General features: G+C 34.3%; 1 protein-coding gene across 17 annotated transcripts in view; it reads right to left on the reverse strand.

Annotated features, from left to right (window-relative positions):
- Positions 1-435: 435 nt before the first annotated feature.
- The window catches only part of LOC106650160 (voltage-dependent calcium channel type A subunit alpha-1), a 138728-nt gene continuing 120117 nt past the window's right edge, over positions 436-19046 (reverse strand). For 5 of the 17 annotated variants that reach the window (XM_023463390.1, XM_023463397.1, XM_023463391.1 and 2 more), the window contains 9 exons: positions 18477-18593; positions 18336-18401; positions 16821-16912; positions 15736-16217; positions 15539-15643; positions 15366-15466; positions 13826-13882; positions 10412-10659; positions 7540-9961 (listed from right to left, as the gene is read on the reverse strand). In XM_023463390.1, the coding sequence (XP_023319158.1) occupies positions 8404-9961; positions 10412-10659; positions 13826-13882; positions 15366-15466; positions 15539-15643; positions 15736-16217; positions 16821-16912; positions 18336-18401; positions 18477-18593 (2826 nt within the window). In that variant the 3' untranslated portion in view covers positions 7540-8403. Of the gene's footprint in view, positions 3531-3609; positions 4104-5892; positions 5926-6380; positions 6527-6595; positions 6727-7539; positions 9962-10411; positions 11050-13825; positions 13883-15365; positions 15467-15538; positions 15644-15735; positions 16218-16820; positions 16913-17980; positions 18073-18335; positions 18402-18476; positions 18618-19046 lie in introns of those variants that run through there. The other 12 variants (XM_023463404.1, XM_023463402.1, XM_023463399.1 and 9 more) reach the window with 11 other exon arrangements.

Consider the following 19046-nt stretch of genomic DNA (forward strand, 5'->3'; position numbering starts at 1 on the left):
ATTTTTGAACAAATCAATATCTTTATCAGGCACACGCTCATCTTAATCACACTCAAAGGAGCACTGGTAGAGAATATTTTGATGGATAAAAAAATTTAATCTTACATTATTGAGATAAAGTTTTTTTATAGATTATATCGAAGTGATGTCGATTATATTTTGTAAAAGTATGAAACTTTAAATTGAGCCATAACAAGTTGCTGGCTCATCAAGTCCATGCGACACATTTTAACAGAATACGTATAATATATCTTGTCATTCATTTTAAAATAATATTATATTTTTTACATTTATTAATGACTTTTTTATTTTTATTTTATTCGATTTTTAATGTTAAACATCCTTTTCGCATTTCCAATATTAGTTAAAAAGAACTGTAACTAGTTTTGTATTTTCAAAATGAAAATAGTAAAAAATAATATGAATTATTATCGTATTAAGTTATTTCAACTGATTTTTTAATTAATAATCAAAACGATTTTTTTTTACTATGATCTTAATTTTTAATGAAACTATATCATATTAGACATTTATTTCTCTTACGACATCACTATCAGAAAATTTGGTCGTGTTTCATGCCGTTATTATTTAATCGTTTAATTTAACTTATTATTATGTTGTTTTTTTATCAAGCTTATGTTAACGTATAACTTGAAATGAAAATTGGCTAGAAAATTGAGAGGATGCTAAGAAGTATTCCTACATTTAGACTCTAATAATAATAGATGTAATTTAATATTCTCATTCACTTGAATACACGGTGATCCTAACAATAAGTCATTATGAGATAACAAATACAATTTTTCACGTAGTAATAACATTCAATTACTCACAATAAAATTTAAATATATTTCTTTGTTTAATTTATAAATTCTATTTATTCGATAACTATTTAATATAGATGATGTAGGTTACAATGTACTATATAAATAATTCAGCGTGAACATGATCAAGTCCACTGCTCCAACATTCAATTTTCTTCATTTTTTTGTAATTTAAATTATGATATTTATCACAGAAATATTACATTAATGATGTAATTTAAAAGATTTGAATCCTAGAGCGGTATATTTTCACACTGTGACACGAACATTTTACGAGTCTCTTTTACAATTTATTAATTGCTTAATTGGTTAGTGAATTTTCAATGAGTTCTAATAGTATAAAAACAGTTTCGCATTGATTTTTTTTTACTATTTATGAATATTTTATTCAATAACAAACTAGAAATGGCTTATAGAGTTTGAGTTTATAACGATTTAAGTAAAAGGTAGTCGTTTTTAATTTTAATTTAACTTAAAATAGTCCAAAAAAGTTGTTATGTTAAATATATTTCTGAGCATTTTGACGTTATTCATGTTTAAAATTTGATGCACTTAATATATAATTTTTATTAGTAATTGATTTCACACTTATTGGCAGTTTTCGATTCGAGAAAATTAAAATAAAAAATGAAAATAAAATAGTAACCAAAGCAAATATATCATTCATAAATATTCATTAAATGTTTAATAATTTTTTTAAATATTTTTTCAAAACAATCTTTTAAATAAAATTTTTTTGTAGTAAATAATGGGGAAATTCCACCCAAACATTTTATTATAAATATTCTATACCACATGAAACATTATCTTTAACACACAAGAATAAATTTCTTTTTATTGATAAATGTTAACAAATAGCGCAAAAAATTGTTTTCATTAATTTATAATGTAAAATATTGCGTTGTACTTGTCCACCTGGGATAAGATGTGCAATTATCAATATTATCTTTTTTTCATAAGTGTTTTTTACACTGAAAACTGATCGTCATCAACATAAAAACGGACGAAAGGCAATTCATTTTCCTATATTTTTAATGATAATCAGATTTACGTATTTGTAAGCAACTCCTCGTATTTATTTTTATATATTTTTTTAATTACGTGATAGAATAAATTATTTTACTTTACGATTCAGATAATTTCTAATATTATCTACAATAAGATAATATTACGGTAAGCTAATATTATCAATAAATCAGACTTTTCTCGTGACATGATAAATGGAATGCTCATAAGTTTGCACGAGAGGTGGGTCTTAATAAATTTTTTTAATCGAGTGAATCTCATTCATATGTTTTTTTTCGCGTAGAAAGGCTGCGAATAGTGTTTATTACCTATTAAATCTCTACACACGCAGTGGACTCGTTCGCATTTGACGCACTTCAAAATTCACGGTAAATTTTTAATCGACTGTCTTCTATATTTTATGAATGACGTTTAATAAATTTTGGCAGTTCGGAAGGAACGCGAGAAATGCAACGCTAATCATGCAATCATACTAGGCTTCTAAAAAGCTAAAATTCAGTTATTCTCATTCCTTTATCCGTTTTTTTTACTTTCTTCGGCATTTTAGTTCTGTAGAGGGATATATTTTTTATAATGTTTATTATATTTATATTTCCTTTTTTTATTATAATCCGTATAAAAAGAGGTGGATGACACCGTAATAACGAGTTATTATTTACTTTGCTTGAGTTTAATGATATACATATTAATTTGCTTATGTAAATTACATAAGATATATGGCATGTTAATGATTTTTTTTGTAACGTGAAAAGTATTCGTTCATGTTCTTAATTATTTATAGCGAGATTGAAAAAAATACGAAAAATCTCTTGACTATATGTTCAGTGTCACAATTTTTACAATGAAAGAGTTCTAATAATTAATCTTTTCATGTGATCATAATATGTGTATTCGGTATATTTATATATTATTAATTCACACGATGATAATAGTAACAACATTTCACGTTTTATACTCTTCAATTATATCGATAACGAAAAAGAAAAAACATTTCAGTGTTTTGTAATATGTACAATCGGTCGTGCTCGTAATAAAATGTTCTATAGGATCGTATTTTCATTAATCTAGTCCCTTTTTTATTCGCATATAGAAAAATGAACTCGTCGGAGGTTTATTCCTTAAAAACTATTTTCTCATATATGCTAAGATAATAAGCGCAGGCTGTCAAGCGAAACGCGTCAAATATAGATTCAGCCGGCTGTTGTTATAAATCTTATATTATCAGTTTTACATTACTTATTGAGTAGTACAACTACGTTAAATATAGTCTGTATATTTCTGAAGGACAAAATCAGGATGAAAATTGTCAGCTTCACAAGTTTGTTCCTCTGAGTTCAAAGCCTATACAGTTATTTATAATTTTACGTATTGGTAAACGTGACTAATAATCTATCGGAAGCTTCTCCGTATCGTCACTCTTACCAACAAGAAAACCGCCCGTTTTTAAATGTGTTAGTGTGTATGTGTAAAAAGATGCGCACGCATGGTTATTTACATTATATATTTTCTCGAATGAATTGTTGGGCGGACTACTGTCATTTACAGCGAAACTGTTGATGAGAAAGGCTCGACGTTGCCCGGTGTTCGCTGATGGCAGTGTGGTCCAGACTGCAACCGGGGCTAGCACCAGTCGTCGTCGTCACTGTCGGAGTGCCTGGTGCGCGCCGTTCGCGATTTCGACTGAAAAAAGTCGCAATAAAGTCAGGATCTCGCATCTTTACCGATGGTCGGTAAAACAGATCGTTGTTCGGAATCTTACCTGAGGCTTGTAGCCATTTGGTACAGGACTGGGTAGCATACGGCCTCCTCTACCCATAGCGACAGCTTGCTCGAAACTAAGTGGACAGATTGGTGGACCGATTTGTCCATTGGTCGGTGGTAAGACGACGCCCTGCTGCACCGCCAGAGGGCCGTGTGTCGGGGACGCGCTCAGCTTAGGAAAATTGATGTTCGCCGGCGTCTTGAGCAGCAGCGTCGACGGTTTGCTGGGCGTGGGCGGAAGCCTGCGTCCTTGGCTTATGCGGCGCGTCACCAGGACCGGATAGCTGTGTTGGTGCGGCTGATGAAGATAGTGATGGTGTCCGCCGGGACCGATGCCGCCACCGCCGCGGCCGCTCGTCATCGGGGACGGTGATCGCGAGCGTTGGTCCAGCGACGTGGTTCCGTACCGTCGACTGTGGCTGTCCATGTGATCCATACGATGCACCGGACTGGGCGAGCGTGCCGGGGACGTTGACGCGCTCCAAGGGCCTGCTTTCCAGGGGTTAAAAGTTAGGGCCAATTAATATTTGAGAGATTATCGATTTTATATTGGGAAGATAGTCATTGCAGTTATTTTTGTCCAAATTCACATGTTTACAACACTTGTTTTTGACACATCTATACTCCTCAAAATAAATGCTTGTAACTAAATTATAGTGACGATCGAATTTAGCATTACCAAAGAAATTTTCGCGTTTTTTCATTAACTAAAGCGGGCTTTAGAAAAATAAGTGATTTAACTATTCACAGCAAATAGTAGTAAAGAAAATTTCTTAATTTTTATTCCAAATTTTTACCAAAAAGTAAACATTGCCATTGATATGTCAAAATAATTATTAGCTTGAAATAAATCAGAACGAGGAGTATCAGTAAATTGTCATTAAGAAGTATGAAGTTAATTTTTACAAATAATTTTTAAAAATATAATACTTTAGCTAAAAGTCATTCCTGGATATTTATACAGAAAAGATAATTTTTCATAAAATATAATTTGATATGGCGCTGAATTGCAAAAGCTCATACAAAATTTCATAGCATGAAATTTGTTTTTGTTTTTTGTTTTATATTAGTATAAGTATTATTTTTAGAAGTCTGTGTGGTAATAATTAATTTACCTATAAAACCTGTTTACTATACGTAACTATCGGGATCGTGCAGCTCCTAGTCTAAAAGTACTTTTTGATTATTACAAAAAATATAGTTTTTTCTCATAATAACAGAAACATTATTCAAAGTTCCTAAATAGAAATGCTTAACATTTTAAGGATAGTTTTTGACGAACAAAAAGTTTTTTGTACGTATTAAAGTCATCAGAACTGGAAATTTACGTAGAAAAGATGTAATATTTTTTCCAATATTTTAGGACCACATAATGCTCCCTGTTTTTTGCTATCTAATGACTTTTATGACTACATAATCCTTACAAATTATGAGTTAAACATATTTTCAGTAGTAATTTTTTAATAATTATAAGTCAAATAATTTTATTATTCAATGGTCAAAGCTGTGCTTTGACTCATTCAATGATTTTAACTTTGCCACTTGCAGATTTACAGATAAAGGTATTCGCCATCTGGTGGTTGAAGCCTAAAGTGGTTATTATTTGAAATGCGCTTAATATTTTCATATTACATAATTGTATTAGATAAATCGACAAAAACAAACCAATTAGTGATAATTTATTTTAAAACATTTTAAATAATCATTTTTTTCTTACCAGTTCACTTTTAATGTTAAGCATTTCCCTCAGCATTTCTAACGTTAAGTTATACTACATTTTTTGTAATTTTACTACAAGTTTTTGTCTCTACAATGTGCACACGATCTTATCTAACAAGTGCTGTTCATACACTACAAGATTTCAAACTAACTCCGGTAAAAGGAAAATTTCATGTCTACCACGATGCAAGTCGCTGTGATGATACGCGACTAATCGGGTGTCTATGATTGGTGTCTGCGTCGAACGTTAAACCTTGATTATTACTTTTTTTTGTAAACCATTAACATTAACTGAAAAATCTTAACGATTTAACGAACAACAAAGGTGTTATACTCATTTATGATTGTGATAGGAATCAACAAATGTCTGTGTGGTTTATAAATGTAGTGTGTTCTGTGATTGAAATGAAAAAGAAAATGAAAAATAAGAATCTGAAAAATAATCGCAAAAAGCTGCATTTACAGGATTGAAAGAGAAAAAGAGAGAAACAGAAAGTAAGAGATCTAGAGATAGAGAGAGAGAGAGAGATAATAATGAGAATGCTTTGGTGAAAGAATTTACCATCGTCGTAATAGTCGCAGTGGTCGTAATAATCTGTGTAGCGCATAAAAAAGAACAGAACGAAGAAAACTTATTACATCAATTGATAAAATATTGAGCTTGTTTCTTTGGTAGCGAATGATCTATTGAACAATAACATTCAAGTATCAATAAAAACAATTTAAAAACTCTTGCTGCAAGTTTTTTTTAATTCTTTCCATCTACGGGGGTTGATAATTAAACAAAAATTGTAAATGTTATTGAACAAAAAAATAACACTATTGAAAATCATAATTTTATCGTGTACAAACAAACACATCTTTAACCTAGGTTTCTTCATACAGCTGAATTTTAATAACTTCTCTGAGAAAAAAAATCAATGCAACAAGTACGAGCTAAACACTTGCAGCGCGAGATTCTTCAATTCGTCTTCTTTCATCACGAATCATATTTTATATGATAACAATATTTATTATTATTATTTAAGATGCTCAATTTCGATAACTTACCCTTGTATCTTCTTTTGTATAAGAAATGTGAATGGGGATAACGAGCATCCCTTTGCATTTCAACGACGTTGTTGACGGTGTCACTGAAACCGTCGTGATATTGACTTCCTCGATGATCATACCTGTGTTGCCTCGGGGACGGCGATCTAATAAAAAAGGGAGAATTTATATCACCATCAAGTTGTCCATAGGAGGTAAAATTAAGTATAAATTACCTCAAACTTGGCGATCTGGAGTGTCTGGTTGGATGGGTTTGATGGTGCGGATGAAGCCTCTCGCCGTCGTGCGTGAGACTCTCGAGACTGCCGGCTCGCGAGTCAGTGATGCCCACATCTTGCAAATCCATCTGGTCGAAGAAATAAATGGAAGGCAAAAATGAATTACCGTTCCAAGAATCGAAGGTTGCTTATAAAAAATCAATTAAATTATCAGATGCCAAATCCAGGAAAAAATATATCAGAGGTCGGCTCGTGATATAAAATTCCAGATTGGCCTTTCTCGATCGATATATTCTAGTTATAATTGGCGTCAAACTCTGTTTCGATCAACGATCATTTTATATGACCAAAACATGATAATATCGTCAACGTTTCCAATGACCACAAAATCATTGACGATTTTGTGTTTACATTATGCTAATCGTTTCATTTATTTTTTTGTAATTTTATTCATTTAATGCCTAAACTTTCACTTTTTTTTGTAACATTAAAAATTTTCTTGATCGGATCAATGACGCCTTTTGCCTCTGTCGATGGATCAGCTCTTCGGACGAGTTATAAAGGTTTATGACTCGAACGTAGAGATTACGGTTTTTTCAAATAATTGTGCGCAAGCTCTTCACTCGGTGTTATTATTAGTAGTTAGTACTAATCTAAAGCAGTTCTAATGAATTAATGCTTGTATAAAACTTTTCAAAATATCTTTTTCTAAAAATTCAGTTGCTATATTAGTGATCATTGTAAGTTTTGGTTAGAGACGCAAGAATGAGTTAATTTAAGCATTTGTTAGAGTTTGAAAAGAGGCAAGATGTGATTATTATAAAGATCTAATATGAAGCTGTTAGATGTGTTTTCTAAGTGAAATTTTGTTTTGCTAGTTAGAGAAAAAAGTTGCTTGCAGAATGTAACATTTTTATATTATTATCATCGCATGCTCAAATATATGTATAATATATATAAAAATTATTAATCGTTGTAATCGTGACATGCCCATGCTATTAGTTGCAAGAGAGGGAGAAAAAAAATCGAAAAATAATTCATCCTCTATTTTCAAGATTGATTCTTTTTCATCACCATTGGTTAGATTTGCTGTGAGTGCCTCCAGAGGTAGAGCCATATTCAAGTTTCTAAGTACTTACCCGACAGTCTCAGAAGATAACCGGGACACGTAATTAAATATATTTCAATAAACCAACGAAAAATTACAACTCGATAAAGATACAATCGTTTCCGTTATAACTAGACTAGAACGTTGATCGTCTAAAAATTTCACCGGTAAAACTGAGATCTAAGACTATCAATGGTCGCTAATCAATCGTTTTCTAAAGACCTCGAATGAGACGATGTTAAAATTTTAATACCACTAGACATCGATTCTGTTGGCCCAAATGGACTGCCAACTATTAAAAGGACTAATCCTTTGATGGGGAAACTAAATCTAAGAGGAAAATTTACGAATCACGAATAATTATGAAAAAAATCATCTATAAAAGGACGAAAACAATCGATACCCTCTATGAGGGCCAAATCCAAGATGATCTTGATTTAATATAAAAATGAAACTCGAAAATGCTGGACTCTCTATTGAACGAAAAGTAAACCATATGTACTAAAAAGAACGTAACTATGATACAAGGAAATGGAAAGCACACCTCAACAAGCTAGAAACTATTTATAAAACTTGTGATCAAAACAATATCAAAGATCCAAATTCGACAGAGAGCTGTCAAATCATCACTAAATTAAAGTGACAATTAATTGTAGGGATGCTTTTTTCAGGCGGGCGTGGGGTCATTTATCATAATTCAAACCAAAACTATATAGAAGGAACTTTTGTTGTTGAGAACCGAGTTAATTGACACCTTTCGGTGGCGGATCGAGGATCGAGAAGCATAGATGCTGGAATGATGGCGATGACGCGACGATGACGGTCTGCGATGATGGTGATGATGATGATGACATTGATGATGATGACGATGGTTATGGTGATGATCACGATGCCGCAGACGATTGTATTTGTCATAGTATTTTTTTTGGTTGTCGTAAGCGTCGTAGTAATATTTGTTGGCGTTTTTGTGATGTCGATGGCGATGGTCGTGCTCCTGCTGTTGTCGATGATGGTGATTACGATGATGCTGATGATAGCGCGACTGATGCTGTCGAGGCTCACGATAGTATGGATCGTGACGGTAACCCAGATGCGAGGCCGGCCGCTGCTCGTGATAATAATCACGGCGATGCTCCTGGTGCGAGGCCGGCCTCGCGGGCCGTTGCTCGTAATAGTCGTCCATGTAGTAGTCCTGATGGGACGCGGGCCTCCTGGGCCGCACGTAATAGTCGTCTCGGTGATGGTAGTAATTTTGTTGCGAAGCCGCCCTTGTCAATGTCGGCTGCTGCGGTGGTTGATAGCGATACGAGTAAGCCTCGTCCACGTCGTAGTCCTGGTCCGTAGTCGTAGTAGCTCGTCGCGTCGCGGCATCGTCGGCCGGATAGTAGTAGGAATAGTACTCGTCGCGATAGCCGGGATACGACCTGGAGCGAGGCTCGCGGCCATCCTCCCACTGTGGCCGATCGTTACTACCATGACGATGATTGTAATGATGATCGCGACGCTGCTGTTGCTGCTCGTCGTGAGAGTAATAGCCGTGATGAGACGCGGAGCGCCGCGATCGGCGGTAATCGTTGTGATGACGGTTATTGTACAAATCGTAATCTTGATGAGATGTGGGACGGTAATAGTTTTGTGATTGATCGTGATGGCGAATGGTTGGTGGTGGTGGTTGATCGTACGGCACCGTACGATGATGATAGTACTCGTGCCGACGTGAAGGGGAGGACATGGAGTCGAGGCCAGCGCCGCGGCGCGGCGACGTGGACGACGAATACAATTTGGAGGCACTGTGGCGGAGGCACTCGTGGCCGCTTACGTAATTAGGCTCCGGCGGATACAAGCCGTAAACGTTACTATCGTAATTGTTACGCGCGTCGATCGGCATGGCTCGCTGCTGCTCGCGAGCCCGATCGTAATGAGAATCGTAATCGTAACGACTGTCGTAGTGATCCGCGGGGGACGACAAGAGATCGCGACGATGATCGTCGTCGTCGTCGTAGAGAAAATCGTCGCGCATCGAGTGCCGGGACGACGAAGCGGTAGTGTCTTTCAGCAATGGCTCTAGCTCGGGGCCGCGCTCTCTCTTGGCTCGGTTAGCCTTTCCTGCCTGCGACGCGCCCACCAGCCCATCGTGACGATCGTCGTGATCGATCATCAACCCTCCCTCGTGTTCGTGGCTACCGTCGTCGGCTAATGCGCCGTTCGTTAGCTTATCGTACTGCTGTGACACCTTCCAGTTCACCTTTTTATTCCTGCGAAGCATACAAAACAGACGGGAAGAAGGCAGAGATGTCTCAATTTTGCTCTTTATGATTTGTTCAATTTTAAGGGGCCAGCTACAGTGACTGCAATTTACCAACCACTTACTGCTATACCGACATTATCTATTCTTCATTTTTTCTAAACTAACTTTTTAGAGATGGCTCCATTTGCAGAGATTTACTTTGTAAGAATGGCAATAACTTCAATTAATACTAAATTCTGAATAATTAGAGTCTTTTTCAATAGTTCCATGAAACTGGATATTGCCGGTATAGTAGTTGGTTGCAAACGCTATTAACCGAATGCGTGAAACGTAGCACTGCCGCCGCTTTGAAGTGCTATTTTATGGAGACAGAGCCAATAGATGCTCGTAGTGGCCACCGTGAATTCACGCAGCCAGCCTATGTAGCTGACACCCGATTGGTATAATTCATACGTACTTGAGACTTCGCTGGCGTCTTTGCTCGGCGGCGGCGAATATCCCGAACGCCCCGTCGTCGTCGCCTTCGGTGCGCGAGCCCCTGTGCCCATGATGCGGATGGTGCGGATGATGCGGATGGTGGTCCTTGCTGGGCTCCTGACCCGGTACCGCCGGGTCGAGGCTATTGGTGCGGCTGCCCGGATGGTGATTATTACCCGTGTGATTAACGGCTGCGACGTCCAGCAGCGCCTCGAAGAACGTCGAGCGCTGTAGTGTGTAGCCACGGTGAAATGGCAGATCGAAACAACAACCGTAAACAGGTCAGATTCTCCATTGTCTTTCTCTCACTCGAGTTAAGTTTGTCATTCAAATCATAAAAAAAACTTTCCGCGCGATATTTCTTTTTTTTTCCATATTTTTAAACAAAAAATTGTGTTTCCGTTTGCTTACACGTGTCAACGAAAACATTTCTTTTTGCTCGGTTTATAAACGCGCCGCTGGCAGAATCCACTTTACCGTATGTACACTGGCACATACACAGGCTTTTCCCCGGGATCACGTATCTTCTCTTGCACTGTATTCCATTATCGACGAGCTTCTTTCGTCATATTGTTAACTGTTTAGTTTTCTACTCTCTGTGTTTTCTCCTTTGGCATTCTATATTATAGATATTATATAATATATTTTTGTTATCATATAAATTAACTATAACACGTTTTTTTCATTTAATATTTTTTTTTTGACAGTATGAGAATATATTGAGAAGAAAATTGATTGATGCGAGGTAGTATAGTGAAGTAGTAACATAGAGCTAATAAGTAAAAGGCGGAGATGTTATAATTAGGAGCACGAGAGCAGAAACACTAAGAATCAATTTTTTTTGCATTTTAATCAATAATAGTTGAAATATATTCAATATGTATAATAATATATCACATGCCAGAAAAAGTGTCGTGGTGGATAAGTGCAGAGTGTGATCGTTTTCATCATAGTTAATGAGCAAATTTTGTGAACGAAATTTTGTTGGTTTATCGTTAACATGCATCGATATATGTGTCGATATTAACGATCGTATTGAAATATATAATTCGAATTTGTGATATACTTTTTATAATAATGAGACAGGTTTTTGAAGGATTACACGAGACTTTGTGCTTTTTTTTGTAGTTGTTTGTTATAGTGAATACGGCGACACATAATATTTCATTGATTGCAGTTGTGAATGTAACACTAAAAGTGATCAATCAGAAACACGATCTCACGATACTTGGCCAATTGATTTTCCAAATTTTTTTTCTCTTTCAAAGCCTGTATATATGATGGTCGTTTGAGCGTACATTCTGAATTTGGATGCTGCTCAAATGGCACACAAAAATATTATTGAAGATAAAATAACGTTTTCATCTCGATAATTATTTCTATGAATTAAAATACTTTTCATTAGTCATATTTGTAAAAATGAGACACGCAATCTGAAATGTGTTTTACCTGCAAAAGAATCTATAGAGGCAAAAAAACCATTTCTGATTACTTGCTCATTTAACTTTATGAACAACTATTAGAATTTCGACTGAGTAAACAACTCAACTCGAATTAATCAATAAATCGGATTATTAATTTATAACCATTGAAAAATGTTAACATTTAAAAAAACTTTTATTCTCGAAAAAATATTTTGTTCATTACGAGCATGCCTGATTGGTCATTATTTGAGCTAAAAAATTAATTTCAATATTCATCGACAGTGAAAGAATCTCACGTTCTTTCATTGTTGATCGTTAAAAACTATTTTCTATGCGATGTAAATTTATATGAATTGGATTAAGGGAAATTCATGTTATAGAAGTACAGTCTAATTTCGCTTCAAGACAGTTCAAAGCAGACTAGAAAAAAATCTACATCCATCATATCGTTAGTAAAGTACTCTATAAAAAAATCTAAAAAAAAAATTAAACTAGTCTACAAGATGCTCAAGTGAAAAATTTGATATACGTATATTATATTATGAAAAACAGACTCGACTAGGACTACACAATAGACATGAGAAAAGTAGATAATGATATATATAAAGATAAAAGAGTAAGTAACAAATCTAGTTTCGATCTAAGACCGACTAATTTGTGACTAGTGTGAAGTCGTATTTGGTTTTGTATAAGATTTTTGAATAATTGTTGATGTTGCGGTATATATTTTATAAGACATGTTACATGTGCCGTGAAAAGACTATTAGTATGAACTATTAGTAATGAAAGTATATAGAAATAATCAAATAATTGTCATATAGAGGCAAAAGGCGAGCTAGTTTACCAACTAGTGTCTTCAATTGTATATATACCTCTACGGAGGATGTCACTTCTCTATTTTTACGCTTATTAATTTTTTTTTGAAACACATATCAGACGATCCTTACTTACACATAAAGTAGAATACTCTAAAACACACACAAAACACGTTGACGAAAACGAGATGATATACATATATTATTATGCGACGCAAATATTCTTGCGCTAAACATGTTTGCGCTCGATATTTTTTTATAGTTTATATCAATTCGTTAGTAATAATATTAAATATTTTAATAAAAAGTGTGCCGTGCATAAAAATTCTTCCGAATGAACTGAGCTTTAGACTTTGTTTTCAGAAGTAGTTTTAAGCAAGGCAGAAAATATATTCTTGTAATCTCTTTTGCTACGCATTGAAACAATCTGGAGCTCGAAGAGATTGCAATGCTATTCTACACTATTTTTCTCTACTATTATTATCGTGCTTATAATGTTGAAAAATGGAACTTCTCGTTCACTGGTTCTTTTTTCCAAAAGCTAGTCTATTATTCTATATGCTTTGAACTTATTTTTTTATGTAGGCATTCTAAGAAAAATTTCTATATTTTTCTCAACTATGTGTGTCATATTATAAAATCAAAATAGATCTAAATTACGCTTGTGCGGTAGTTTTCTAACTAAGAAAGCGCAATGGTCGATGTAATTAAAATGTAACAGTTATAGATTGTTTTTATTTTATATTTTTGATACATCGACAACTGCACTGCTCTCAACTTTGAAGAAAAAGAATTAAAATAAAAGAACGCCAAACTATAAAAAAGATGATATCTGTAAATTTGAGGTAAAACAACTAAATGATATATCTTTCAATTCAAGGGAATAAATAACTTTACTCGTTCAACTATGTTGAAACATCAAATGAAACGATAAAAACGCAACAAATGATAAAATAATGATGCGACGACAAGTAGACAAATTATCTTGTCACCAGCGAATTTTTTTCCAGAGATAATCTGTCTTCGTAGTCGTCCAGTGATAGGGTGCGAGCGAATGTTAAACATTATTAAAAATGTATATGTCAATGAAACAAAACCATGAAGAAAGGCGTTGAAAAAGAATTAAGATAAAGAGAAGAAAAGAGTAAGTACTACCGCCTGGGCTCCAGCTTTTTGCCCGGCATTTTCGTTATCGATAAGTTCGTTATCGTTCTGCAAAATAAAGAAAAATCATAAACAAATGATTGAGAGCTTTATTCATTAATCTTTTTTTTTAGTTTTCGTTTTTTACTCATTTGAGTCAAGACCAATTAAGATCTTTTAATTTTTTTAAATTTTTCATATAGAAGTGATTAGATACGTGAATCTAAAACCTATTTTTGCAATAGTGGCATAAAGTACAGATCTGCTAAATCTCTCTAAAGACCCGGCGATGCCGAGTTATTGTTTTCTGCTTATAACATTATCTGTTTCTTTCTTGTAAGAATATTTTTTTACAAAAGATAGTCAATCAAGATTACCACTCAACACTCAAACTCTAATTGTGCCTACTTTTCACATCATTTTTATGATGGTTAATCTAAAAGTTCGACTAAAGGTACTCGTTTTTCGATCAAGAATTCAAATATTGAAATTTTTTACAACAGTTTTTCTAACAGGATCTATCTATGAGTTTTTTTGATATTGTCTATTATTTAGTTTCACTTTACAACATATTAGATAAAAAGAATAGTTTCAGCTACATTTACCGAAAAAATCTAAGTCCATTTATTTTTAGTACACGATTTCTAGATTAAAAAAATATTCATATTTCATATGGTTTCTAATATCTAGTCACATTTTATAACTATAAAAAAATGGATATTATTTATTGCAGCTTTGCAGTACTTGAAAAATTTGATCGCCAGAACGATCGGAAGAGATTTCGACTAGCTCGAACCTCGAAAACTGTATAATTTTAAACATTTGTTTTGATAGGAGTTTTTTTTCGATGTTCGTCACTTCATCAATTTTCATTATGCCGAGAATATTGAGTTTGATCATGATCATAATGTGTTTCGAGTGGACAAACACAAATGAGTGTGTGAGACGTTCGATGAAATGACGATGTCAATCGAACTAACATTTATTATCATGTTTTTTTATATTCACGTTGGATTGGGTAAAACTTTCACATATTTCATTAGCACTACTGAACACAAAGTCGAATGGACTCCATTAAGGTTTCACGAACAAGTAAGTTAGTACTGATTAACTTTTTTTCATTGACAATATGCAGTAATGGAATATTGTTATGCATATAATGGAGACCAGTCTAACAAAGAAATGAATCAAATAAAAACATCTAGAAGCATCGGTTATTTTTCTAATCGATTTTCACAAGATTTCATACATTGATTATTATCTTCGTTTTTCCATTAAAGTCAACAAACATTCATTCCAACGTTCAGTTATATTTATGATATTTCGTAATTACTTCAAGCGGCCCCTTAATTTAAAAAAATCTCTGCTTGTACTTTTAATGTCAAAAATGATTTTCGACGTACAAGACATACGAGACTTTTTTGTTTATATATGCTCGGGCCCTTTTTCTGTCATAATTCATTTTTTCAGAAACATTGATTAATAACATTATAAAAAAAGTAATGAACTCCGCACGTTTGTAATTAAAAGATATGATTTTAACAAAACTTACCTGGGTCGATTCTTTCTGGCTAAATCGTGTGGTCCTCCAACACTCAAGAATTAACAGGCCTGCGTAAATCTTACCAACCGTAAGCTTATTTTTCTTAATTTCTGTAAATCACGGAGATAATGTTTTTACTTACTGATTTTACAAAAATGAATAATGTAAACGCTGATTATTACCTTCTGATCTAGGCACCAGAAGATCTAACATTTTCTTAGCCTGCAGAGGCCATATATTTTTAATCGTTCCTCGAAGTTCTTCGTCAGCCTGGTCCATTTCATCAGCTAAAAGTATGAAAATTTCGAATAAATAAAATCACAATTTTTAACCGAAAAACAATCCCGCCCTCGATCGAGCCCGCAACATGTACGCTCACCGCTTCGCATCTTGATGCTCAGATTTTCTCGAATCAGAGCAAATAGCGTAGTCGTGAAATTGACGCGTCCGTCCTCGTCGACCGGCATGTTCATCCTTATCAATTTCTTGTACGCCAGCCTATTCGGACACTTGTTGCCAAAGCCTAGCGGTGGCTCCATGTTCTTCAACATGTCGTACATCTCGGAGTAGTGTATCTTGCCGGTCGCGTTCGGATCGTACTCCGCCCATATCCGGACGAACTCGTCGAGATGATGGGCGCCGAGGATCGACGAGTCGCGCGTCAGATAATCGAAATTGTCCATGATGACGGCGACGAACAGATTCAGCATGAGAAATGAGCAGAAGAAGATGAAGCTGACGAAGTAGGCGTAGGCCAGATTCGAGCCGCACTTGTCGCCTGCCTCCTTGGAACGAGGATCGCACTGCTGATCGGCTATGCAAGCCAGCATGATGTTCGGCCAAGCTTCGCCCGTCGCGCATCTGTCGGTCGTCCGAAAGAGAAATATTTCGGGCGAAGAAAAAAATTATGGGGTTGAGATTTTGTTACTTTATAAAGTTATTTGTGTACACACAGTTATTATTTTTAGAAAATTTTAAGTTCGTTTTTTTTGTCAAAGTAATAAAAAAAGTTGTTATTGTGGTTAGAAATCAAACATTGAATAGACATTCTAAGCTAGAATTTACTGCTAATAAAATTATTAGGCTTAATTCAGAAAATTTAAATGAGTTAGTTTATGGTACTAAATATGATTACAGAAAAATATACTGTCAAGTTCAGATTTTTTCGCTAAAAAGCCGTGCAATTAATGGACGAAAAAACTAAGACACCATATCACTACATCCAAGTACTAAGTCTCATTGTGTCGTAATTTTTTAATCTCCAAAATTCAAACTACGTGTCCTCAAGATGTGCAGGAAAACTATCAGGTTTTTTCTTTTGAAGTCGATTATAGATTGTAACATGGTATATTCATCATATGTATTTATGTAATTTCGATGCATAGATTATTAATTTTTTTTTGTAGAGGACCATCTGATTCCAGCTTTCGTGCACGTCAAATGTCGATTAAGGCAGGCACTTACCGAAATAGTAACATCAGACCTTGAATGAAACTCTGAAAATTATTGTGCTTGTTGATCGAGTTTTTCTCCACCAAGGCGATGTTACCAAACACCTGAGAGCGTAGGTAAGCAGAAAGGGTTGGCCCCAGCGAAAACAGAGCGGAAAGCACCATTAAGTACGTGGTAATACGAGTGAGCAATGAACGAATTTCGAATGAATCACTGCCGTTATTATTATTTTCTTTTATAAATCATCGATTCCATCTCAAAATTTGTCAATATATGGTCGAATCGTGCGCAACATGTTAATTTTTTTTCTCATCAATCGTTTCTTCGTGTGCTCTCTCTTTTGCTGGGCCAGTCACTATATGTATTCAATGCTATACTATTGCGGTGATAACTATCAATAATAGCACTATTTGCTTTACTTGGTTGTTTATTATGTAATATATAATAGTAAAATGTTCTCACTCTACGTACTATTGTATTATGTAAGTATATAATAATACCATGGTAATTAACTAAAAATAATAAAGTTCATTCTATCTTTTTAATGGGCAATGATAAAGGATTGAGTTTCAAAAGTTCAATAGTTTACCTAAAATAAGAACTTCGTCGAGCAGCTTACTTCTAAAATCTACACTGTCAGGCTTTTTATCAAGCTAATTACAACTCTCTCCCAAAAGTACACAATGAGGTATGTTGTAAAAGTTTTACATACGAAAAAATCGCCCATTATATTTTCAAAAATTAACTAAATGTCATAACCTTCTAAGCTTATTATATACTTCAAATATATAATAAAATTTCAAATAGGCTTATGTGTTTTTCAGTCATTGTTTCTATGAAAATACGATAATTCATAACTAAGAAAACTATTTGTATAAATAAATATATAGTGTTGTTAAAATCAAGGCAAGAAAAAAAAGTATCTTGTTTGAACTATATGTGAAGCAAAAAATTATGGTAAAAACGCATGGGCGATATGTAGTAGTAGTAGTAGTATAATAATTTGTATATATAATATATAAAACGTAAGCTCTCATCTATGTTGAATAAAATACTTTACGTAATAATATAAAAATATTGTAATAATAAAAAAAGTGGTCTGTTTAATAAAGAGAGGATAAATAAAACTAATGAGTCTTTCTCTCTGCCCATTATTCAGCTGCTCGACTCACCGAAAGAGCAACATAAGACCGCCGAAAAATGACTGAAAGTTGTTGTGTGATTCGATAGCTGTCGTCGGGTCGTTGGCCAAATTTCCAAAGACCTAGATGATGAGAGGGGACAAAAAAATTGTTCGCTGTAATTAATGCGCTCGGGGTCGTGTGTAAAAGTTACTAGAAAAAGTCCGTAGAGGTCACTGTTTACAATTCACCGGCTGTTAATAATCCCTGTTAATAATTTTCCTCTGGCCACATTGACATTTTTGCGATTGATTTTTTGCACTCGTCAAATTGTATTATTCATAAATGAAAATGAATTTATAAGGAGTGATGATATTTTATAATGATAATTATCAACGATTCTTACCTGCATACCGATGATCGCGTAAATGAAAAAGAGCATCGCTATGAGTAAACAGACGTAAGGTAAAGCCTGAAATGAAAATTACAATCGTTTCAAGCAAACGATTCGCAAGTCGTTCGGTAGATTTTTTTTCTTTTCACAAACCTTGAATGATTGTACAAAAGTCCAGAGGAGAATACGTATAGTGTATCCCTGCCTCAAAAGTTTGATAAGCCTGGCAGCCCTGAATAGTCTGAGAAAGCCGACATTGATGAAGTTCTCCTGCAGGGAACAAAGAAAATTGCACTTAAACACAAAATATTGGTGTTTCAAAGATTTTAAAAGAGAAGGGCTTCGTGCGAGCAGTAAAGACTCGACGCTCGAGTTTTTGTGTTACATTTGTCGGACGCCAGTTCGGCGAGTGATAAACGCTTTAACACAACCTCATACAGTCGGACTTCAGCGCGCTCGAAGCTATCAAAATTTTTTTCGGTCATGTCTAATTATTTTCTATCATATAATATTGTCAAAAACGTCATCAATCAGTTCTGTAACTTTCTAAATACATTGGTCAATTAAAATTAGTTCTAATAGTTTTCTGGATTCTTAATGAAAGGTATACGTATGGTTTTTTTTTAAACTGATTTGAAATATGATGGATCGAAAGTAAAAAACATTTTTAAGTAAAGTTACACCACAATGTCATTAATTGTAGATTAATTGTAGATTATCATC

Source organism: Trichogramma pretiosum, unplaced genomic scaffold (genome assembly GCF_000599845.2).
Source record: "Trichogramma pretiosum strain Unisexual culture from Peru unplaced genomic scaffold, Tpre_2.0 scaffold121, whole genome shotgun sequence".
NCBI classification, from domain to species: domain Eukaryota; kingdom Metazoa; phylum Arthropoda; class Insecta; order Hymenoptera; family Trichogrammatidae; genus Trichogramma; species Trichogramma pretiosum.